At 47.8% G+C, this 25,558-nt stretch overlaps 1 protein-coding gene across 2 annotated transcripts in view; it reads left to right on the top strand.

Moving 5' to 3' along the window:
• The window catches only part of SGSM1 (small G protein signaling modulator 1), a 73,113-nt gene that overhangs the window by 32,117 nt on the left and 15,438 nt on the right, over positions 1–25,558 (top strand). The window contains exons 9-19 of one of the 2 annotated variants that reach the window (XM_031442934.2): positions 1,481–1,605; positions 5,106–5,173; positions 6,413–6,576; positions 6,757–6,889; positions 10,295–10,459; positions 12,326–12,464; positions 14,974–15,038; positions 15,943–16,088; positions 20,219–20,347; positions 23,215–23,397; positions 24,691–24,759. In XM_031442934.2, the coding sequence (XP_031298794.2) occupies positions 1,481–1,605; positions 5,106–5,173; positions 6,413–6,576; positions 6,757–6,889; positions 10,295–10,459; positions 12,326–12,464; positions 14,974–15,038; positions 15,943–16,088; positions 20,219–20,347; positions 23,215–23,397; positions 24,691–24,759 (1,386 nt within the window). The remainder of the gene's footprint in view (positions 1–1,480; positions 1,606–5,105; positions 5,174–6,412; positions 6,577–6,756; positions 6,890–10,294; positions 10,460–12,325; positions 12,465–14,973; positions 15,039–15,942; positions 16,089–20,218; positions 20,348–23,214; positions 23,398–24,690; positions 24,760–25,558) is intronic. The other variant, XM_031442935.2, reaches the window with a different exon arrangement.

Here is a 25,558-nt window from a genome sequence, read left to right as displayed (position 1 = left end):
CTCACCCCTTGGAAATTTCATTTGCTACTTTTTCGAAAAGCTCTTTGAGGCTTGTTTGGAAATAGTTGTTTTTTTTTTTTTTTTCAGCATGTACCCACAAGGGAAAATGTAATTGAAATACGTTCGTTAAGCTAGTCCTAAAACTTCTTCACGTTTCAGGATCCCAACCTTCTGTATCAGTTTTATATCAGTTTGTATTAGATAACGATACAATCTTTTTGTAAAAGATACAATTTTTTTGTGTCAGTTTTCTTTTCAGTTTTTATTAGAGTCATTATCCTTATTTTTTAATATGATTATTATATTATGTATTTTATATATAATGTATAATAATATAATGCTTATATAATTATATAATTATAATATGATTGTAATAATATTATATTATAGTTATATAATATAATACAATTATTATTATAGTATAATACTTACTATATAATTATTTTCCTGATGTAACTTTCTGTTCCATCAAGAGAAAGGGTCACCAGATCCTGCCTGTGGGCCGAATGCAGCCCTCCGCCTGTTATCTGAGTAAAGCTGTACCAGAACGCGGCCACGCCTGGTACTTTGTGCATTGTGTGTGGTTGCTCTCCCACTATCAGGGCAGAGTTGAATGATTGCAGCAGGACCTGTATGGCTTCCCTATCTGACCCTTTACAGAAAAAGCTTGCTGACCTCTGATCAAGAGGACGGGAGGTACAGCCTCTCGTGCAAACGTGTGCACTCGGTGGTGCTGTGCAGGAAAATCTGGGGTTGTGGGCATCCCCGCGGTGGTGAATAATGGGTCTGTTTCACCGATACCACATTAGCGTCCCGTTGCTCTGTGCCCAGTCTTCTTACATACGCCACCTGTCCTCTTCCGTTCAGAGCTGACTTACAGCCTAATCTTTCCGAAGATGTTTTAAAAAGCCCCTGTACTCTGCGTGTGGAGCAGCAACCCTGCACAGCACTTAATTGAAGTGACCACGGCGTAAACATCTGTAACCAAGTTTGCACAAGTTCAGGCGAAAGACAGCTCTGTCACAGTTGTGAGACGCCACTGATTATAAGATGCATCCGCATTTCAGGCGCATTAACACATGAGAAACAAACGTGCGTCTTAGGATCGATGAAATACGGCAAGGTTGCTTCCTCCGGGGGTTGCCGTGTGTGGAGCACGTGTGGCAGAGGGGAGTTTGTAGGGGAGTGGGCGACCTCCTGTGTGTGAGGCTTGGAGACAACCCCCCCACCACCACACCCCGCTTGGGATAAAACAGAGCAGGTGAGAAGCACCCTGCAGGAAAATTGAGAAGGCAGAGGATGGGGCTGAGTAGCACTGCCACCTGGATGGAGGTTCAGGGTCTTCCAAGTGGACGTGGCCTTGGAGAGGATGAACCAATCTCTTGGTTCTGGTTGCGTGTCCTTGAGCCTAATCGGCCAGGGTCCATGTCCACTGTGACGCCAGCACCGTGACCAGACCTGCGTCCTCCTGTCTCTGCAGAGGGATGACATGGAGGCTGTGCCAGGATACCTGTCCCTGCACCAGACGGCTGACGTCATGACCTTGAAGTGGACTCCCAACCAGCTGATGAATGGGTCTATGGGGGACCTGGACTATGAGAAGAGGTAGGGTGCCGGGTCCCTCCCCTCCTCTTGGTACAGGGAAGTTTGTGCCCCGTCCCCTGTCCCGTGCTCCTGCCCCTGCTCCGTCTGGTTAAATAAGTGTATATGTTTGTGTGTGTGTGTGTGTGTGTGTGTGTGTGTGTGTGTAGACTCTTTCCAAGGGACATAACCAGGACACTGTTACTGTGTTCTGTTCACGTTAAGCCTCAGCACGATTAACACCAGGCTTTGATGTGATTAATATCATTCTCTAAGCTGATTGCTTCCTGGGCAGAGGTTACCATCTGTCCTCAGAGAGGGTCACTGGGCGGTGCAGTCAGTCCTGGCGGAGCCAGATCATTCAGCTCCAGCCAGACTCCTGAGTTTCTGATGGAGAAACCCTCAGGGAGGAACATTGTGGGGGCCGAGGAAGTACTCTTGGCCTTGAAAACCTTCTCTCAGTACATTCATCTGAAACCTTGATATCGGGCCTTCCCTAACCTCCCAGCTGAGTTCGGATCACACAGAGCCCTGAATCTCCTTCGCAGCATTTACAAAAGCATGCTAAATCTGCACCGACTCGGGCTCCGACTGTCCCGCCTTTTAGACCTGAGTTCCACGAAGGCAAGGAGTCTGTCTTGTGCACGTCTTCGCCCCAGCACCTGCCACAGACCGTAGCACATAGTAGGTGCTCAGATAATCTTTGTGAAACAAAGTAGGGAAGTCAAGGGACCTAGACTCATTCATCAGGTATTAACTGAGCACCTGGTATGTGCTAGACACTGCTGGGTATGAGAGAGAGCAGATGCTGAAAAGGAAAGGAAAATCTCTCTCTCTCAGGGCTTATGCTGTATGCACATTATACTTAGGAGACCATGAATAAGCAAGTAAATGAATAAATGTGCGTGATGGGACCCAGTCCTTGCTCAGCCCTCACCTTGCTGGGTGGCGTGGGGTACATCACTCCCTGTCTCTGGGCCTCAGTTTCCCCCTTCTATCAAACGATGGGGTTGGACAGGATAATGTCCCCAGAATGCAAAGGGCTCCCATAGGGTCTGTGGGGGATCCTCAAACATCAAAGTGTCTTCCGCCAAACATCAAAGCTTTAAGCACACACACACCCTGTTTGTTGGTTAGGCCTAAGCCTGGGACTGTGTGGGCAGGGGACTTTGGATGCTAATATCTTGGGAAAGGCATTGGCCCAAATGATTGCCAAGCATTCTCCCTCCAGCTCAGATCATCGGAGACTCTGTTTCTGCATCATCTTTTCCTCTGTGTGTGAACAGGCACACCATAAGTGCTTCGGTACTTAGTTCCAGCTGAATGTGCGCTTCCAAGGTCACTGCCCGTGGGGCTGGGGACTTCCTCAGTCCTGGAGTCTGAACCCCCGTGTTGCCTTTGCCTGGAACTGAAGCTCAGTGGAATAGAAACAGCCAGGGCTCAGAAATGTGGATGATAGCATGAGAAAGGGGGTACCCAGGGGTTGCAGCATGCCTTTGGGGACCAAGGAACAATGAAGATAAGTGGGGGATGCTCCCTGTGTAAGGAGGGTCAGGGCCTCTTTTCTTTTTTCCCAGCCAGCCTTCCCTCTTGCACAACCAGGATCATAACTCCCCAGCTGGGTTTCCTGACGTCCAAGCGGAAATATCACCAGAAAGGTGGATATTTGGTCTCTGGAGTCAGGCCAGACTTGGCTCAAATCTCAGCCCTGTCATATGGACACTGCTGATGGTCCAACCACTTTATAAACCAGTTTGGAAGTCTCTTATAATATGTGCCTTTGCCATATGACCCAGCAATTCCACTCTAGAAGCTGTTAGAACATGTAAAACAAAACCAGAAATTCAGCTCTTGCTCCTTCCCAGTTGAGTGACCTTGAACAATCAGCGTTATCTCCCCAAGCCTCAGTTTGTTCATCTGTAAAATGGGGATGTAGTCATGAACCCTCCAAATAGCCATGGAGGGAAGAGTCAATAAGAAAATGCATGTAAAGTGCTTAGCAGGAAGCCTGGCACCTGGAAAGGCCTCCCAGTCAAGGTGTTAATTTACAGAGATCCAAAAGGGCTGAGGCCACAGGGCTCCTCCCCTCCCTGCTGGTGTCTGAGGGTAGTTGGAGAGTTGCTCTGTTCCCTGGGGATCCCAAGATCCAGCATTCAAAATTCTCTCAGAACGTTCTCTGAGCATCTTGCAGAAGTGAACAAAACCCAGTCCCCCTCCAGGAGGTCAGCACCTCTTGGAGATTGTTCAAGAAGATTCTCAGACACAGTGCAGTTCTAAGAACATTTGGCCAGATCAGTTGGGAGTCCCCAGGCTAAAACTGACAATTAGAGGAGTCCCCTGTCCCACAGGAATAAACCTGCACTGGCACCCCCGTGTGCTCCATCCTGCCTGAGAGCAGCCCACGGTAGCATGGTTTTGGCACAGACATGATGGTGGATCCAGAGGGGTGACCTCTGAAGCTGTTGGTGAGCTCTGAAGGAAAGCTGAGCAGTGCACTCCTATGGCTACCACAAAGCCCGAGTTCCTGTGGTCCCCCTGCCTCTTGTTCTGAGGGGAAAAGCAATCTGTTTTAAGACAGCAGTAGGGTTTGAGCTGAAAAAGGAAAACTTTAAGTAAATGATCTTAGAAACCATTAACCAAGTACTTTTCCATGTATCAGCACTGTGTTGAGCCCATCAAATATGTGATTCTACTTAATCCTTACAGCAACCCTATGTGGTGAGTATTGGCATCATCTCTGTTTTATAGAGGAGGAAACTGAGGTTCATGGAAGCCTTGAAGTCACATTGTTGGGACCTGTGAAGTCAAAGCTGTTGAGTGGCTGCTCTGACCACATGGACACATGGTGGCCTGGCCAAGACTTTTTTTTTTTAAGACTCTTAAATGCTGGTGACAGAAAACCATACTCAAGCTGACTTAAGCACTGGCTCATGTGAGCTGAAAAATCTAGGGGTGGTGGCTTCAGGCATGGCTGGATCCAGGGACTCAAATGATGAGGACCTGAACTCTTTCTGTCTCTTGACCCTACTTTCCTGACTATTGCCTGCATTCACAGGCAGGCTTTTTCTTGCCAGGACCCCCTACATCTCCAGACTTCTATCATCCTTACCTCTACTCCTAACAGAAAGGAGCATCTCTTTCCCAGTAATTCTAACATAAATCCAATAATTGGATCTCGTTGGTTCTGTTTGGGTCATGGGGCTGTCCCTGAACAAGTTACAGTGGCCATAACAGTGTAATATGCTGATTGGCCACATTTGGGTCAGGTGCCTATTCCTGGAGTCCTGGGTGGAGGATGGGTGGGGTCAGCCTTAGCCGTATGGGCTGGAGGTGGAGAAGAGGGGTTCCTTGGAAAATTGGGATACTGGGGCCAGAAGAAGGGGAGATGGAGTCTGGGAAGACCGAGACATGGATGTTGGGGATAGGTGGTCCTGGTGAGGACGGTGGAGGAGCCCATGGGTGTGCCCTTCCCCATGATGAGCTGGGCAGACATCCTGCAGGCCTAACCTTTCCTCCCCTTCCAGTGTCTACTGGGACTATGCCATGACCATCCGCCTGGAGGAGATCGTCTACCTGCACTGCCACCAGCAAGGTAGAGGCGGCGGGTCGAACATGTGGCTGGGGTGTGCCTCCTGGATTGCGTGCCTGCCCCACCCCCTTATTCCCTGTGCAACCTGACAAGTAACCTAACCTCTCTGAGCCCCACTTGCCCCATCTGTAAAATGGGAATCATAACAGAGCCTACTCATGGGGCTGTTGTGAGGATCAGATGGCATTTGTTAAGGGCTCGGCATCAAACCCGTGTGTGAAGCACGGTTCTCACGAGTCACATGCCTGTTATTTCATCACCGCAACAACTCAGTGACAGGGGCCCTGTCATTCCCATTTTAGAGGTGACATGGCACAAAGACACACTTCCTGAGCTCCACACTCTAGTTGTAAACCCCAGCCTTTGTCCTTCCAGAATCAGTGCTCTGAGAACCAAGGACAAACAGCTAGAGTTCTCCTTTGTAGCTCAAAGAAGGTATACCCTGAACAAGCAGAGGGCCATCCTGCTTGAGAAAGCAAGGGATCTGTGCCTCCTCGCCAAGGCACAAAACACAGTGGCTTAAGCTTATTTAATGAGATAGGCCTGGGTTCAGATCCAGGCCCTGCCACTCACCAGCTGTGTGACCTTGGGCAAGTTACATAACGTCTCTGAGCCTCGGTTTCATCATTTGTAAGATAGGCAATCATAGATATGTCTCACGGGGCTCATTTTGGGGATTACAATAGGACAGTGCCTTTAACGTGCTGTGCTTGTATGTAGTAAGTGCTCAATACATGCTAGCGAGAGTCGTACATACAAAAATAGGTCAGAGATGGAGGAGGGTATAGATCAGTGGTAGAGTGTGTGCTTAGCATGCATGAGGTCCTGGTTCAATGCCCAGTTCCTCCATTTAAAAAATACATTAAATAAATAAACTAATTACCTCCCCTAACCTCCCCCCACAAAAAACAGGTCAGTTCAATTTGTAGAGGGTGCCTGAGGGGTGTAGGGTGTTTGGGGGCATTTTTTTCCTTTGGTGGCTGGCTGCAGGGAGACCAGCCACACTCATCTTGACCTTGGCCTATTGTTCCCCAAAAAACTCTGGTGGGTGGGATGATGGGGAGTCCGAGGAGGTGAAAACTGCCCCGTGACCTTCTGCCCAGGCGTTTCCCAGAGCCTCAGAGCAGGACCCCTGGGTCTGGCTGGGCGTGCCTAGGGGGTGTATATTTTCTGGGAGGGCCCCAGCACCATGCCTCATAGTGACTTCCTGCTGGGTCTCCTCTGGCTGGGTCGCCGTGGCAGTGGACAGCGGCGGGACAGTGGTGTTGGTCAGCCAGGATGGGATCCAGAGACCGCCCTTCCGCTTCCCCAAGGGAGGGCACCTCCTGCAGTTCCTCTCCTGCCTGGAGAACGGGCTGCTCCCTCACGGGCAGCTGGACCCACCCCTCTGGTCTCAGCGGGGGAAGGTGAGCGATGGTGGGGGCCCAGGGAGGCTGGGGTGCGGGTCAGCCGTGGGGAGTGGTCGTTCTTGCCCGTGGACCCTTTTGTGGCTGTGTGGGCTCGTGCACATCCAGCGGGGACCCTCATGCTCTGCAGGTGGCGGGGACAGGTGTGTCCAAGGGACCACGCACTGGGTGTTCTTTCAGGGCAAAGTATTTCCCAAACTGCGCAAGCGGAGCCCTCAGGGTTCATCCGAGTCCACGTCCTCAGACAAGGAAGATGACGAGGCCACGGATTATGTGTTCAGAATCATCTACCCCGACATGCAGTCCGAATTCGGTAAGCTGCTCTGGCACTGGGCCCTGTTAGTTAATTCTGGAAATGGCTCCAGGCATGTGGAACTAGAGGACAAGAGATGTGGATTCTGGGGCCAGCAGGGGGACCTGGAATCAGGAAGTCGGGATCTTGAAGACCTCAGTCCTCCCTAAAGACATCCCTGGGTGCGAAGTGGCAAAGGGTAGCAGCAGTGACACAGGCTCTCAAGCCCTTGTTAAGCCTGGGCAAGCCACCTCACCCCTCTGTGCCTCAGTCTCCTCATCTGCAAAATGGGGATGTTCACAGCGCCCCTTTTCATAGGACTCTTGCGGGGATCAAATGAGATAAAGGGCTTGGCACAGAGAGAACACTCAAATGTTAGCGGCTGTTGTGTTGGTATTATTTTACTTCAGTATATTGTTGTGAGGATTCAATGAGATGATAACGGTGAGCAGTGCTAAGCCCACAGAATGAGGCCTTGCACACAGTAGGCCCTCAATCAATGGTTTGTCAGGACAGCAGAGGGGACAGGGAGGCACTGGCACCCGATATCATAATGTACATCCAACAGTTGCCATGGTGATCACTGTGAAATTGATGCTTAGTGAATGGAAACTTACTAGTAAGCTGCTCATGACCAGAGGGCTGCGGTGAGGATTAAATGAACTAATATTTAAAAAGGTCTCAGAAGGAGGCCTGGCACTTTTTAAGCACCATATGGATGTCTGGGAAGCAAATTAATAGGAAGTTATAGGTTCTTTCTATAAACTTCATTTTAACCCCCATTGTGGCCCTGTTGTTCCTGAATGGCTCTGAGCTGCCTTTCATTGAACCAACCACAGCTGGGCACCGAGAGGGTCTTTTGAAAGCAGACCTCCTCCCTGGCGAGGTTGGAATAATCCTACCAGGCCGCTTACTGCCCCAGCTCACACCCCTTGCTGTTGGATCCGGGATGTGAGGCAGGCTTGGTGGGATGAGCTGATGTTGCTTGGGTTACCTTGTGTTTTCACCCGTGTATTTTTCGTGGCCAGTTAGGAACAAAGCCTCATGTTCCTGTGTCATTAAGAGCCATGGAGCGTCCTGAAATGTCTCTCCACACCTGTTCCCCCAGGATCAGGGTCTGAAGCCCTCCCAGCCTCTCTGTGGTACCACATCACACAGCCCCAGCCAGATGCCCTGTGGCTGCCTTCCCAGGCCACTCTCTCCACAGAGCCTCTTCCAATAAATAATTTGTAGGGTCTTGCTGGGAGCCAGGCTGGGTGCTGAAGGTCGGACGTCTTTGGGGAATATCCACCTTCGCCTGTCCCTGTGGACCAGCAGAACAGGTGCTGGCTATGCCCACCCACACCCCTCTGTGCATTCCAGCTGCCAGCCTCAGTGTCTCTTTGCCTGAGGGTTTCTCCAGCCACCAGGGTCCCCTCTGCCCATGGGTGGGGTGGATTAGAATCAGCGTCTCCCTGGAGCAGCCCTCAGCCCGTGACTGGCGGGAGCTGGTGCCCCAGCTCCCTCACCCATTGGGTGAGAACACCGTGTCATGTGTTCTGTACCATCTCCTAGAGGTCCCCCAGGAGATCAGGCACCAGTTGCCCACAGTGGTAACTTACATGGTAACTACCTCATTACTCTCTTTGCCCTTCCCTTCCCTGTCGCCTCACCTCCCCCCTACCCATGCTTCTTGGGAACATCTCCCAAGACTTGCACCTGAATCCTTGTCTGCCTTCAAGGAAACCCCAACCAAGTCAGTTCATTTAGAACAAGGCTTCTCAATCTTCGTACTTCTGACATTTCAGATGGCATCATTCTTTGCAGCGGGAGGTGTCCTGTGCATTGTGGGATGCTTAGCAGCGTCCCTGGTCTCCACTCATGAGTGGCCAAGTAGCAAATCCACCCCCATCACCAACACTGAGTTGTGACAACTGGAAACGTCTCCAGATATTGCCAAGTGGCCTCTGGGGGCAAAATTGTTCCCGGATGAGAAATGCTGGCTTAGGGAAAGAACACATCACTTCTTTCAAGTCTGCCACTGCAGTGTGGCCAAGTGACTTGCCCTCTCCAGGCCCGATGAATGGGGATAACAGCACCCCCACCCAGGATCATATTCTTAGCGGTCAGAGCAATAACACATCAAACACCTAATATGACAGATGCCCAGTGATGCCCTTGTGTGTTACGTGCCACTGTGTGCTAAGCCCACTTATGTGCTCTCTCGGTGTCTTGATTCACTTAATCCTCACCACAGCCCTCCCAGGCAGGTACCATTGTCAACACCATCCCCATTTTTCAGAGGAGGAAACTGAGGCACAGAAAGGTTAAGAAACTGGTCCAGGGCTGCACAGCTCATCTTTGACATGGCTGGAATTTGAACCCAGGTGGTCTGGCTCCAGAGCTTGGTCCTCTCACAAGCACTCCATGCAGATTGTTTTGATGGGGGGTGGGGTGGAAGAGAGCATTGTGGTTTCCCTTTCTTTACCCTCAAGGTCAGGTTTAGCCCACATAGAAATGGTGACCTCATCCTTGGCCGATTTTCTCGGGACCCTGAGCCTCAGAACATTCATGTTATGGTTTTCATCTGCTAGAGCTATAAAGTCTTCTCTGAAGAAGTGCCTAAATCAGGAACCGGCAGACTCCTTCCTGGGGGCCAAATTTGGCCCACTGCTCATATTTGTAAATAAAGTTTTATTGGAACACTGCCACACCCATCCATTTGCATGTTGTCTGTGGTCGCTTTTCAGCCATAGCTGCAGACTTGAAGAGTTGTAACAGAGACTGCATGGCCCACAAAGCCAAAATACATTACTATCTGGCCTTTTGCAGAAAAAGTTTGCCAACACCTGCCTTAAATAATAAGAGAAAAGAGTTTTACCCTGTGGGAGGCAAGATGTGGCCACAGATGATTCTAAACTCCTTTCTTGAGTCTTCACCACCACCTGGGTCACTCCCCTGCTTCATCACTTATTAGCTGGTGGTCTTGGGCATGCTGCTTAAACTCTCTGTGCCTCAGTTTTCTAATCTGTAAAAGGGGATAATGATAGCACGTGAGCTCAGTAAGTGTTAGCGGGAAGAGAAGAGACGGGGACTTTAGTCAAAAGACTAGCTATACTGGTGACTACCTGGTGAGGCTTTGGGTGATTAAGTTGTATCATCATTCTGTGCCTCAGTTTTCTCCTCCATAAAAATAGGAAAACGAAATGCATTCCTTACAATGTCAATAAGGATAAGGCAATTTCCTGTGTAGCATGGCACTCAGCACATAGTAGGCACTTTATCGGCATTCTTTCTTCCTCTAATCAAACACCATCCCTGAGAACTGTGTAGAGTAGGGCGGGGGAAAGGTTCAAGCCCCAGAGAATTGGTTCTTCCTGCCTTTTCAGTGTTTCACCCACCTCAGACCTTCCATTTCACCAGTGTATTTTAATTTTGTCTCTTAAGTGGCTTCTGACTCCTTGGGCAGCACTTCCCCCGTCTCCGTGGGCCCTGCCTGGATGGTGGTTCCTGCAGGCCGGTCCGTGTTAGTGGTGGCCAGGGACAGTCGGTGGGCTCAGACCAAATGGGACACCACCCTCCCCACATCCTGCCTGAAGCCTCAATCCCCCAGTAATGTCTGGGCTCCCCCCACCCCTGGGGCTGGGTGCTGGCCACCTCTGCCATGTTGTCATTTGAGTCTTGATCCCATGAGAGATGGAGGCTGGAGAAAAATTGATGCCCTCACATAGTCCTGCCTCCACTCGGCAGGACACAGCTTAGGGTGTCATGGATTCTGTAGCAAAGGTACCCTTTAGTGATGTCTGTAGAGGGTGTGAGGCTGGGGGTGGAGGCATGTTTGCCACACCTGGGAGAAACTGATCAGTGCTTCGTTGAGACTGGCTGAGAACTGGGATGATTCTCTAGAACATTTTATGGGGGCTCACTGGTCTTTCTTGGCTCATTGGTGAGTCTGCATGAACAGGAGTAGTGCAACAAGCCACTTTTGGTGGCCCCAAGAACCTCATCCTGTAGGCAGCTTTCTGTTCAGTCAAGTGGGTGGGGACAGGTGCTGTCAGCTATGGAACTGTGATGACAAGTGGGGCTGGGCCCACAGCTTCCCCTCCCCTTAGAGCCTGAGGGGAGTGGCCGGGTATTACCAGTCATCCTTGAGGAGGCATGGCTCATGGGGCAGATCTGTCCCCCTCTTAATTTCCTACAGCAGGGCTTGGCAAACGGTGGCCCACAAGCCAAATCTAGCCTCGTTCTTTATAGCCCATGAGCTAAGCATGGTGTTTACATTTTAAAATAATTTCTAAAACTCAAAAGAATAATATTTTGTGACATGTGAAAATGATATGAAATTCACATTACAGCGTCCACAAATGAAGTTTTATTAGAACATACTCACGCTCATTTGCTTGCATTTTGTCTATGGCTACTTTTGCACAACCACAGCAGAGCTGAGTGATTATGAAAGCAACCAAGGGGCTTCCAAACTCTAAAATATTTTCTACCTGGCTCTGTACAGAAAATATTTGCTGAGCCCTGGCCCAGAGACTATTAATTTTTTGCACCAAGAGGCCAGGAAATTAACTATAGAAATTGTAATGCCTGTGTCTCCAGTATGTTTGTTCTGCAGCGTTGCCGATGCTGTGGTTATCATAGAGCTGAGAAGGAAGACAGTGTGGTATCTTTGGGAGCAATTGATCAGGAAATCACCAGTGTCCAGGAGTTAGGAGATCATTTGTGCCCTCTTGGTTCTCGAATGTGGCCGCTATATCAAAACTGTTTTTGAAACACAGATTCAAGGGCTGTATCTCCAGGAAGCTTTCATTCATTAGTTCAGGCATGAGATACAGGCATATGGCTTTCAAACAAGCTCCCCAAATGATTTTGGGGGGTCCCCAACCTGTTTGAGACTCTCCCGGTGGAGCAGCTATAGGTTCAGGACCATGGACAGCGTAAGGCCCTCGTCCATGGGGACTCTACTGGGTCCCCTGCCTTTGGGTGCCCTGCTTCATTTGTTCAGCCAGGCTCCCTTCCATCTCACCACCAGGAGCTCCCCCTGAGACCTACCTCTGGGGGCTCGAGGCTATCAGCCTTCCCCAGAAGTCCCCAGCAGGCTCCCCTTCCCTCCTGCCAGCCTCCTATGAGGACAACTGAATGACAACATGGTGAGGCTTGGCCTCCTGCTCTGAGATTGGGCCTGTTTTCTTGGCTCTGGTCTCCCTCTGTTCTGTTTCTGTCTCATCAGCTATCATCAGCTCTGCCCGTGTGCTGGGGGTCTGAAATCTTGGTGGTGGCTTTCGTTGGCTCAGATGGGCTCAAGGACCTGGATCAGACAATGATTGGGGTCGCTGTTTCCTACTGTGACCTTCGGGGTCTTTCCCTCTCCCTGTGCTGGCCTGGGGGTGGGCTGCTTGCTTTGGGGTGAGGTTTCTGGGACCCACATAGGCTTGACCAGAGCTGTTCCTCTGCCCCTTCTACCCACCACAGTCCCCCAGGACCTGATGGATGTCTCCGTAAGCAACCTGCCATCCCTATGGCAACCCAGCCCCCGGAAATCCTCCTGCTCATCCTGCTCACAGAGTGGCTCGGCTGATGGTGGCTCAGCCAATGGCTGCAACCATGAGAGGTATGAGGGGCTTGGACCGTGGATGGAGGGAATGGAAGGATTTACCAAAAATCTGTAGACATGCACTCCATACCCTGCACTGAATTCAGAGGTGTGAACATCAGCTGTAGACTCATCCAAGTCTAGGTTAAATCCCAGCCTTGTGAAGTCCCAGCTGTTGGAGCTTCCTTACATATTATCAGTCAGGATAAAGAAGGTTTTGTTGTTGTAACAAACAATCCTAAAATGTCAGCGGCTTACTACCATGAAGGATTATTTATCATGCATGCTGTGTGTCTACCATGGGTCAGCAGGGGGCTCTGCTTTCTTCACATTAAAGGGCCTGGAAGATGGAGCCACCACCGTCTTGAATATGGCGCATCACAGTGACTGAAGGAAAGGTAGCTCTGGATGGAGTTGAATCAACAATTAAATGCTCCAGCCCGAATGCGGCACGTCATTTTAACTCACATCTCGTTGGCCCCACCAACAGGGGGCCAGGAAGTACAGTCTTACCGTGCTCCTAGAAGACAGAAACCAGAAATATTACTTAGTGACAACCACACATGCCTCAGTTTGCTCCTCCAACAAGTGGGGATACTGATGCTGCCTTATGTAGCTGTTGTAAGGACAAGTCAAATAATGGTTTCAAGTGGCCACCACGTGGTACCTGCACATGGTGCTTTTCACTAAATGACACTTCTTTTTTTTTAATTTTATTTATTGGGTTTTTTTTAAAATTTGTTTATTTGTTTTTGGGGGAGGTAATTAGGTTTATTTACTTATTTCAATGGAGGTACTGGGGATGGACCCCAGGACCTTGTGCATGCTAGGCATGCACTCTACCACTGAGCTCTACCCTCCCCTGACACATCTTATTTTATTGCAGAAAGTTAAATCCCCAGGTCATCTCTCTCCTTGCCTGTAGAGCTTTGGTGTCTGGAACTACTCAGCTGCTTTATGAGACTAGTTGTGTTTTCCATTGACCCAGCCTGGCCTGCCCTGGGGGGATGGAATCCTTTATTCCTTGCTGGGCCTCTGTCCCAGTGGGTGGGCCAGTCTTCGGCCACAGGAGAGTAAACTGTGAAGATTTATAATTCCTGGCTTTCAGTGTGCGGTATAAGGACCAAAAGCATCATCACTTGAGCAGATCTCTGTTTTTCATCCCAGATCTACTGAAGCAGAATCTGCATTTAATAAGACCCAAGATCACGTGTGGACTTTGAAGCTTGAGACACACTGATATGACCAGAGAGTCTCATATTTTAATGTGCAGCAGAATCATGTGGGGGAGGTAGCAACACATACGGCCTCCTGGACTGCTTCCTAGAGATGCTGATTGAGTGGGTCTGTGCAGGACCTAGGAACCCAATTGCTGGAGAAACCCCAAGTGGTTCTGTGGCTGATGGTCCAGGGACCATTAACAAATGCTGTTCTGACCTACTACCCCCTCTCATGGCATCTGCTTACACACTTGTAGTGATGGGAAACCTGCCACCTCGCAGGCAGCCAAGGCCACCGTGGGACAGCTGTCAGTGTGATGCTGTCCTTATGTAACCTGAGCAAGCCTGGGGCACAACGAGGGTGACTTTCATGTTGAATGCCTCCCTGTGCGTAACTGGAGGACTTAAGCCATTTGTGCCTCGTTCCGATTCTCCCTGGATCTCCCTGTGGGTGTCTCCTGGAATGTTCTGAGAATAAATATGTAGATATTCCTCTACTCTGTTCTCTCCAAGAATGCACAACACTCCCTTCAGCAATCCTCTTTTGCCCAGTAATTCTGAGGGCTTACTCCTCTCTCCTCTTTCAGCCAAAACAGCCCCCCTCCCCAATTCCCATGCAAGGAGAGGCTCTGAGACACCATCTACTCTGCAGTCAACCAGACTCTGATTCCCAGTCTGGCTCCACTTTGGTTCAGTTGGGTCACTTTAGAACTCAGAACACTTTTCTTCTGATGACAGAAACCCCCTTCAAACTAGTTCAAGTGTAAAAGAAAATCTGTTGACAGAACTGACACATCCAGAGGCACAGTGGCTTCAGGCATGGCTGGATCCAGATGCCCCAAATAGGAATCCCTGTTTCTTAAGTTCTCGACTGTGCTCCGTCTCTATGATGATTTCATTCTCAGGCAGGCCCTTCCTATGCAGTGACAAAAAGGGATCTCAAAAGCTGCTGCCCTATATCCCACTGGCTTAGGATCTTAAGCAGAGAAAAGGGTGTCTGTTTTCTGGTAGTTCCAACAAAAGTCCCAGGGCTGATTCTCATTGGCCCAGGTTGGATCATGTGAGCCCCCTCTGACCCAATCGCTGTGAGTCCAAGCTGAGTCATGCCCTGGGTAGAATCAGCTGCACCCAAACCACAGGGACAGAGTTGGGGAGGAGTTAACTCCCAAGCTGATAGCAAAAGAAGGGGCAGTGATACTTGACTGATTTTAATCTGTTCCCTAGAGATAAGGAGTTACGCTGCTCTCCAGCAAATGTGGGCTATGTGTTTCTCTATACTAAATGTCTTCCTCTTCCTCCACCTCCAGGGCTCCCTTGAAGCTTCTCTGTGACAATATGAAGTACCAGATCCTTTCCAGAGCCTTCTATGGATGTGCGTATTGGCCTTATTTGCCATGTGCTTTCCAGGGAGCATTTATTCAGTGTCTACTGCATGCATGCCAGCAATACCAGGGCAAGGAGCCTGGCTCTGTGCCTCTGTTTCCTAGATGTTTCGTTTTGGTGAAGTTATGTTTACCTTTCTGAGCCTCAATTGCCTCATTTAAAGATAGAGGATAAATGTTCTCTCTTGGTCCTAAGAGGAGGCAGTGAACAATGGGGCTCCATGCTAGAAAGACTTTGGTTTAATCACTGTTGCATCCTACATGCCCACTCTAGAGGGTTTGTTTTCAGAATTGAATGGGAAGCATGTAAAAGGCCCCTAGCTCCCAGCATTGCATGCCATCTGTGCTCAATAAAGGTCACTTCCCTTCTCCTGTGGGCAGAAGCAGAAGAGTAAGGTGGCCCGATTCCTTCCCAAGAACTTAAAAACTAAAATCATAATACAGGTACTCTGATGATTTCCAAGTAACAGATGAGGCAACTGAAGCACAGAGAGGGGAAGTGACTTGCCCAAGGTCACACAGCTAATAAGTGACAGAGCTGGGACTCAAACCCAGGCTTGCCTGACAGCAGATGCTCTGTTTTTTTCCCATTCTACCGTATTGATTGACAGGTTTTATTTCCTTCGCCTCACAGCCTAGAGGGGGAAGATAAAATATGTGTCTATTTTCAGGGATTCTAGAAATGTGTTACTACATCCTGCATGGGCCTGTGAAATACCAGTGCAGGTCGTAGCTAGCTGGATAGACAGGGCAAGTGTGAGCTCCCTGAAGTCCAGGCTTTTGCCTGTTCTGTTACTACATATTGTGAGTAGGACGGCCCTTTGGAGACTCCACGAGACCAGGCAAGGGGTGTCAGATGGTGGACGGTGACACTTTCACTCCTTCCTCTGGCAGGGCTTGCCTACTGCAGACACCTGTCCACTGTGAGGACCCACCTGTCAGCCCTGGTCAATCACATGATCGTGTCTCCAAACTTGCCCTGTGATGCTGGACACGGGCTGACGGCCGGGATCTGGGAGCAGTACCTTCAGGACAGCACAGTAAGGCTTGGCCTGGCTCGGCCTGTGATGCGGCAGGGACTGCTGGGGGAGGGGGCAGGCAGGGACTGCTGGGGGAGGGGACAGACTTCTGGGGGCTGTCTTGTCATATGAGGAAGAGACTCACCTACTTGTGGGAACTCACAGATGGTGTGACATCCTTGTGTTCTATGTATCCAAACCGAAGGCCCCTTCCTCTTCTTGGGAGGAGACCCATTCTGCCCATGGGGGTGAAGATCAAGGAGGGTAGAAAATAACATATGTTCCCTGGAAGGAGTAAAGAATGAATCAGTCCGTAATCATTTATTGAGCATCAGCTGTATGCTCAGTCCTGCATGAAGTGCTGTCAAATCCCCAGCCAGAAGGAACTTAACAGTCCAGTTGCCTACTTAGAATGATGAGAGTCACCGAGTTAAAGGGAGGTGGCTGGACCAAGAAAACCCCACCACTGTTCAAAACTCTTCTCTCACCTCTGCCTTAAGGCTTGAGAATTCTTCCATCAGATATTTCATCTGGAGAGAGATTTATAAGATTTTCTTATTAGAATAAAAACATCCCTGGAGGGAAAATGTTTACGGGTGAAAAAAAGTTTCACAGTGAAATGATTGGGAAAGAAGATTAAACAGCTTTCTGTACCCTGCAGGACTTGTCAGAGCCTTGGCTGTGCCGATACACTTGTCCCACTCAGGAAACTGGGGGGAGTGTGGGAGAGCACATGGAACATTCCTTCAGATGTGTGTGGCCACAGGGACCTTTGTTGAAAAAGTACCTGCAGTGGCTGGTGGAAGGCAAAATCCACTTTGAGAAATCCTGGTTTATCTACTGCCAAGAGCAGGCATTTGGAGGAGATACCTGTGTCTTCCACGTGGGGCGAACCTAGTGACTGAGTCAGCTCAGTGCCTTTCCGCCTGTGCTCTGGGGAGGGCCAGGCCAGCGAGCACCTGAGTCAGATGGATGCTTTTACTTTTTTGCCAAAAAGAGTTGTTTTTCACAGTTATGGGAGGAATGCCTACTTCCTGTAACAATTCAAAGAATGAAGAACGCAGGGATCCAGAATATAACATTTTTTTTATTGAGTTATAGTCATTTTACAATGTTGTGTCAAATTCCAGTATAGAGCACAATTTTTCAGTTATACATGAACATACATACATTCATTGTCACATTCTCTTTCACTGTGAGCCACCACAAGATCCTGTATATATTTCCCTGTGCTACACAGTATAATCTTGTTTATTTATTCTACATTTTGAAATCCCAGTCTGTCCCTTCCCACACCCCGCCGCCCTGGCAACCACAAGTTTGTATTCTATGTCTATGAGTCTGTTTCTGTTTTGTATTTATTTATTTTTTTTTAGAGTGCACATATGAGCGATCTCATATGGTATTTTTCTTTCTCTTTCGGGCTTACTTCACTTAGAATGACATTCTCCAGGAACATCCATGTTGCTGCAAATGGCGTTATGTTGTCGGTTTTTATGGCTGAATAGTATTCCATTGTATAAATATATCACCTCTTCTTTATCCAGTCATCTGTTGATATTTAGGCTGTTTCCATGTCTTGGCTATTGTAAATAGTGCTGCTATGAACATTGGGGTGCAGGTGTCTTTTTGAAGTAGGGTTCCTTCTGGATATATATGCCCAGGAGCGGGATTCCTGTGTCATATGGTAAGTCTATTCCTAGTCTTTTGAGGAATCTCCATACTGTTTTCCACAGTGGCTGCACCAAACTGCATTCCCACCAGCAGTGAAGGAGGGGTTCCCTTTTCTCCACAGCCTCGCCAGTATTTGTCATTTGTGGACTTTTGAATGATGGCCATTCTGACTGGTGTGAGGTGATACCTCATTGTAGTGTTGATTTGCATTTCTCTGATAATTAGTGATATTCAGAATATTTTTTTTAAGTTTTTACTATCATCTCTCTGCTACAGCCCCCTGGTTCTGATCCCCTGAATTAATGAATACTATCAGTTTGGTGTAGACCCTGCTATACATTTCCTGAGCTGATACATCCACAAATCTCTCTATATATAGCTGAAACTCTTATTTAAAAAAAAAATAAAGTGACATTATATTTGTATTTTAAGTAACTAGCTTACTTTTATATCAAGGATGTCATTCAAATCTCTATGTGAATTGGGCCTGTTAGAACCTTAGCACCTCATATATGGGTGGACCATAATTTGTTCCAGTCTTCCTCTAATGATGGACACCTGGGCTCTTTTTCTTTTTTTTATTTCAAACAATGCTGCAGTCAACATCTTTATAAGCGTATACCTCTCTGTACTAGTTCTCTTATTTTGGGGATAGATTCCTAGAAATAAAATTGGTGTCCACTTTAAATTTAAATAGATACAGCAGCTTACTTTCTCGAAAGGTCACAGTGTTCAGAATCCCAGGTAGTCTGTGAGAGTGCACATTTCCTGAGGAATTCAAAAGATTTATAGTCTTCTGGGCTTCCCTCCGGCTCTACTGATCGAGCATCTCTAAGAGTGGAGCCTGAGAATGTATATTTTTTGAAAGTTCCCCAAATGCTCTTTGTGATCTCCCCAATTTGGGAGGCGCTATTGTAAGGGAAAATCGGTTAAAACAATAAATTAGTCAAAAATGAATAATTAGTATCTCACGTTCCAGCAACGCTTTCACAATCTGCTTGGTTGCGTTGTCGTGTCAGGGTGAACTGAGCTGCAGTAACGCATGGTCCCCACTACTCTAGTTGCTCGACACCATAGAGGGGATATTTCTTGCTCACTTAACGGTCCTGGGTGGGCATTCCTGGTGAGTGGGCACCTCTCCTCCCTCTGGAGGTTCACGGGTCTTTGTCTTGTGGCCCCACCATCCTCTGAGACCTTGTGGTCGTCTACTTCCAGCCAGCAGACGGGAAGTGCAGGGTGTGAAGGGAGTACACCAGCTTCCTCTAAGACCTGGCCTGGAAATGGCTTACATCGCTTCCTCTCACATCCCATTGGCCAGAACCCAATCACATGGCCACACCTACCTGCAAGGGAGGCTGGGAGATGGAGTCCCACTGTGGATTCCGGGAGAAGAGGACATGGATTTCTGATGAGGCATTAACAGCCTCAGCCCCAAATAGTTCTCTGGCTTTTAAACAGTGTTGACAAGGCTGTCTACACAATATGAATCAAAATCCCCAACAGGAACAAAATGGCTGGTTTTGCAACTGTGGTTGGGTACATTTAAGACTAGTGTTAAGATGTAAAATATGCTTTAAATTTTCGAATGTGAATTAAAGAGGTGGGAGGACACAGGACCCCAGTGCCCTTTGGAGTAGCCTTTGAGCAGTCATTGGCACTACACACACACACACACACACACACACACACACACACACACACACACACACACACACACACACACACAGATAGGACCTGCTGGTTCCTTGGCTCAACTGCTCAACTAACTGTAATTTCAAAGCCTTTGCCTGAAAATGAATTTTAAAAAAGAAAGAGGACAAATCTATTCCACAATACAGCAAACAGTTGCTAAATCATCTTAGTGTAAACAGAAGTTATTAGTGCTATGAAGAGCCAGCTGGAAATGATTCCTTTTTGGTTTAATTTTCATTTGGTTTAATTTAATTGTTTAGCTTTAAAACAATTTTCTTAGTGCCAAGTCAAGATTAATAACTCCAAGACAATATTAATAACTCCAAAACAATATTCCCAAATAAGCACAGTACAGAAAATTGGCTAAACATTAAGTAGAAATGTTCATTTATTATATTCTGTCCTTGTGGTTTTGTTTCTGTTTTTTTACAAAAATGGGGTCACCCTAGACCTATTCTGCATCTTGGTTTTTTTTTTTCCACTTAACAATACACATTGAACATCTTTTTATGTAGGTTATCATAAATGCACCTCCCGCCCTTTTTACTCTCCATGTGGTATCTCCATGGAGAGATGCAGTGTTCCCCCGTTGGCGGGCAGTTGAGGGGTTCCCAGCGTCTTGCCTTTTTCGTATGATGCCAGGAGGCATATCCGGGGACTTGTGGCTTTGCTGGTTCACAGCATGATCACTGAGGGCTAGATCTGAGAAGCCGAGCCTCTGGGTCACAGAGTCCATCCCCTGGTTTTCTGTTGACCAGATCTTTTGCTTCCTCCCCTCACTGTAGAGTTACGAGGAGCAGGAGCTGCTGCGTCTCATCTACTACGGGGGCATCCAGCCGGAGATCCGCAAAGCCGTGTGGCCCTTCCTCCTGGGCCACTACAAGTTCGGGATGACAGAAACAGAGAGGAAGGAGGTTGGTTACCCGTGATGGGCAGTGGGGTGTTTGGCAACAAAAAGGAGCAGATGCTGTGGGGCTAAGGGAGCTCTGGTCCCCTGGTGGACCAGGGTGGGGTGGGGAGATGTCGGGGAGCCAGGAAGCTTGAGAGCAGTGCTGTGCAGTAGAAATACAACACAAGCCCCAGATGTCATCTTTTTTTTTTTCTTTTTTTTGTTTTTGTTTTTGTTTTTTTCTGATGAGGAGAGGTAATTAGGTTTACTTATTTATTTTGATGGAGGTACTAGGGGTTGAACCCAGGACGTCACGCATGCTAAGCACGTGCTCTACCACTGAGCTATACCCTCCCCCCACAAAAAAATGTCATTTTTTAATAAATTTTATTTTGAGATAGTGATAGATTCACCTGCAGTTGTAAGAAATAATGCAGAGACATCTCATGTGTCCTTTATTCAGTTTCCCTCAATGGTAACTTCTTACAAAACCTTAACGTAATATCACAGTTAGGATACTGACATTAACATATTGGCAATATAGCTGTCTTCATTATTTTTAAATTAAAGTTTTAAATTAAAAATTTAAAATAAATAATATAATTAATTAATACTAGTAATAATAAAATAAATAATAAAATTCTAAATTAAAGCATATTTTATTGCATTTCTTTTTTGTTGTTCATAATAAATGTGTCTATATTTTTAATTGAGATATGGTTGATTTGCAATATTATATTTACAATTATGTGTTATATTATATATAATTATAAATACTATATTCGTTTCACCCGGTTTCCCCAAATTGAAACATCTTGTAGAACCATTTAGTGTGTTATCAAAACCAGCACGTTAACCTTGGTACAGCACAACTAGTTAGACTACAGACCTTACCAGGGTTTCATTATTTTTTGCAACCTCTTGTGTGTCTGTGTGTGTTTCTATGTTATTTCATCAGGGTGAAATTAATTTTAATAACATATTTTACTTAACCCAGTATATTCAATATATGACCACTTCTGCTTGTAATCAAAATAAAAATTATGACTGAGATATCTTACATTCTTTTATTTATACTAAGTTTTCAAAACCTGGGGACATTTTACACTCAGAGAGTCTGTGCTATTATTTACTAAATGTATGTCTTTAAATCGACTCACCTGAAAATCTATGTAACTTAATTTAAAAGGTGTTTTATATCTCTGCCATCAGTGGAAAACCAAGATGACTTGCCATCATCGAAGGAAACGATAAAAATAAAAAGAATGATAAATGATCATTTATCATAAACGTTGATAAACAACAAAATGAGGTAATTCAGTTCTGCCTAGATGTCAGAACCTGCCTGAAGCCTCGCTCTCTGTTAAGAAGGGAGATTATAAAGTATTAAGGATGTTTTAAAGACACAGTCGCACCAGACTGGCCTTCCTCGTCGTCAGAAAAGTTGAAGGAGGGTTGAAAATGGAGACTTTCTCGTGCTGATGAGGCTGTGCTGTGAACTGTCCAAAATATCGCAGTACCAGCGTGAGAATCCAGTGTGGCAGGCCCCGTGCTTGGGACTGGGGACCCAGAGGTGCATTCGATGAGGTCTCTGCCAGTTTGGGGGGGCTTTGTGCAAAATCAGATGGAGGCAAACTCGGGGGCTGTAAGAGCACAGAGCACCTCCACCAGGCAGAAGGCGCCCCGAACTCTTTAAAGGGATTGCTTTGCAGGCAAGAGGGGTGAGGAAGGGTCTCTAGGGAGAGGAGAAACCTGCATGATGCGACGTGTGTGTCTGTGTGCGGAGCGGTGGAGGGGCAGACGGTGCGGACGTGGACAGCTGGGACAGACGGGACGAGGTGGGTGGGGGCGGTGGTGAGAGGTGGGGCTGGAGAGGAAACTGCTGAGTGGGAGACGGGCAGGAGGGGCCAGGCTGGGACAAGCAGGCACAGAAAGGCCATCTGGGTGAGGGGTCCTGGAAGCCCGGCCTAGGGAGGTGGTGGGAATGGAGAAGTGGCCTTGGATGACTCTTTAGAAGTCTGTTGGGAAGGAGCTCCCCGTGACGGGCTTGGGCAGGGTGCTCCCGGAGCCTCTCTCTGGAAGCCCTGAATAGCTAAATGGTTCCTCTCCCATCCCAACCCTGACACGGCGCAGGCTCCCTGCCTTCCCACTTCCTGCGCCTCCACACCCTTTCATCTCATGCCCAGAGGTCTGGCAGATTCATAACCTCAGTTCCCTGGGCTGTGCAACACAGAAACGAAGCAAGCTCCCCTCTTGTTTGCTGAAATCCCACAAGGAAAACCCTCGAAATCTGTGGCCTTTCCCTAAAGCCATTGCTGTAATTAAAAGACGGGGTCATTTTTATTATCTTTGTGTTCTCGGCACCTGCCCCCTTGCTGGGCATGTGGGGGGCCCTTGGTAAGGGTGTTGAGTGACTGGAGGGATGGACAGGTGGGGCATCTCGCTCCCCTTGTATTTCATACACCTAGATTGGTGCCAGCACATAGTAGGTACTTACCAAATTAAATGACCAAGTGAATGAATGAATGAGGAAAGAGGAAAAGAAGGGAATACAGAAGGAGAAAAACAGTCTTGTCACTCTATCCTCAAGGCTTTGTACCCTGCCTGGCACAGAGCAGGCTTTCAGTACATACTTGAATAAATGAATGAATGAATGAATGAATAAAAGAAGGAAGATAGGAAGGAGGGGAAAATTGAAAGAATTTGCCTTGCTCACGTTTGTGTATCCTGGCACATAGTAGGTGCTCAGGGACCCATGGACGTTAACTACTCCATGAATGTTGGGTGTTTCCAGGGCCCAGGGGCCTGAGTCAGAGCCACCCTCTTCTGAGTTGGGTTGGTTCTGCCCTGGGGTCCCAGTGTTTCCAGTGACCTTTGTATCTGCCCTGACAGGTGGACGAGCAGATTCATGCCTGCTATGCACAGACCATGTCCGAGTGGCTGGGCTGCGAGGCAATTGTGCGGCAGAGGGAGCGGGAGTCCCACGCGGCTGCCCTGGCCAAGTGCTCGTCAGGGGCCAGTCTGGACAGCCACCTGCACCGGCTGATGCACCGGGACTCCACCATCAGCAACGAGGTGATGGGCAGCTAACATCAGGGAGCCGGGGGTGGGGCAGGGGGCGGGGAAGGACTGCGTCTGCTCCGTCGGGCTGTTGTAGGAATGGAGAGGGCTGGGTGTCTAGGGCCTTGGGACAGAGTCTCCCCCCTGGGTTTTGAGTGGAAGATCACTTCGGAGTCAGACAGACCTGAGTTCAAACTCCAGCCCCTTCATTTCTTAGCTCTGGGGCTCAGGCAAACACCTTTACTTCTGGGCCTCAGTTTCCTTATCTGTGAAATGGGAATGATCGTTTGTAGAGGGAAGATTTGTGTGCAACTCAAATGAGATAATATGTATAAAGCGCCCAGCACAGTGTGAGACTTTCATTTATTCAACAAATGCTGTTGAGTACCTACTGTGTGCCAGGTACTGTCAACAATGTCCTGGAGTGTGGGGAATATTCAGTGACCAGGTCAGAGATATCTGTCCTGATAGAATCTCCACTTTAACAGCCCAAAGTAGGAGTTGAAAAGGAAGTCAATTCCCTTTACCAGTGATGTCTCAGTCATCAATTGCCACACTAATGCTGCATAACAAACAACCCCCAAAAGCTAGTGACATCCGACAATAAACATCTAGTTTTCCTTATGAGTCTGTGAGTCAGTGAGGCAGTTCTGCTCCAAACAGGGCTGGTCAGCTAAAAGATTTGTTGATCTTCATTGGACTCTCACATGTCTGGGGTGACTCAGCCTGGCTCCTCATGTCTTATTGTCCAGCAGGCTTGCCTGGCCATGTTTTTGCAGTGAAAGCAGCCCCCAGAAAGAGAAAGCAGAAATGCACAAGCATGTTTTAAGTGTCTGCCTGGTCGAGTTTCCCAACATCCCATTGGCCAAAGCAAGTCACATGACCAAGCCTAGCCTCAGAGTCAACAGAGACTAGACGTTAAAGGGCAAAAAGCAAGTCTACAGAGAGGAAGTAAAACGTGGGCATTCATACAACCAGTACTTGGAGTTGAACGAAGGTACTGGCTAGAAGTCTCAAGTGCAGAGCAGTTAAAAGTGGGGTTCTCTGGTTGCAGAGGTTGGGGGTGGGATGGAGGTCCAGTGGCTGCTGTGGCCCCAGGGAGCAGGGAGCGAGTCCCCCCCACCCACTTTTATTTGACAGATGGGAAGCTGAGGCCCTGAGAGGGGACTTGCCCGAGTCAGAAATAGAGATAAGACCGCATTTGCTGGCTCCCAGCCCAGCAGTCCTTCCTGAGCTCAGTGCCGGGGAGGGCCCCCTGAGCCTGGATGCAGCCTCACCTGCACTCCCTCCTGCCCCTTTTGCTTTCAGTCCTCCCAGAGCTGCAGCTCAGGCCGTCAGAACATCCGCCTGCAGAGTGACTCCAGCAGCAGCACACAGGTGACCTTCCGGAGGCCCCTCCCCCTCCCCCATCCCCTCCCTCCAACCTGGAATAATGGGATTGGATGACCCTCCTCTGCAGGTCACTTATGGTTTATTTGTTTTAGCTTTTTATGCTAGCATTCAAAATTGAAGTTTTAGAAACAACACAAGTAATGCATGAATCTATTCTGTCTATTAAAAAAATTTAAAAGGCAGGTGGGGATAGCTCAGTGGTAGAGCGCACGCTTAGCATGCACAAGGTCCTGGGTTCAATCCCCAGTGCCTCCATTAAAAAAAAAAAAAAGGACAAAATTAAAATATTACAGAGAAAACTAAATTTGGCTTTGACCATCTACAATCCCCACATGCCCTCTTTAGAAATAACATTACTATCATCAATTTTCTGTGTGTCCTTCCAGACCCTTCTGTCTGCCTTCACATACACAGAAATACGTAGGCAGTATGCAAATGATAGTTGCCATGTTTAGTAGTTTTTTAGAATTTCTAAATAAATGCCATCAGATGTGTTCAATAACCTTGCATTTCATTCAAAAAAATTAACTCATTTTCACTCAATATTAAAGAAAAAAGCAAAGTGAAAAAAGTGCATTGTATAAACAAAGGAAATATTAATATACATATATATTTACATCTATTTTCTAAAACAATGGAGGGATAAACCAGAAACTGATTGAAATGGTTACCTAAGAGGGGACGGGGCACAAGGAAAGAGGCTCCATTTCCCTGAATAGACTTTGTTTTCTAGTTTTGACTTTGGAGCTAGGTAAGGTTTTTTTACATGATTTAAAGCAGTTTC

This window comes from Camelus dromedarius, chromosome 31, assembly GCF_036321535.1.
Source record: "Camelus dromedarius isolate mCamDro1 chromosome 31, mCamDro1.pat, whole genome shotgun sequence".
In the NCBI taxonomy this organism is placed as follows: Eukaryota; Metazoa; Chordata; class Mammalia; order Artiodactyla; family Camelidae; genus Camelus; species Camelus dromedarius.
This window is presented reverse-complemented; position numbering and strand designations above follow the sequence as displayed.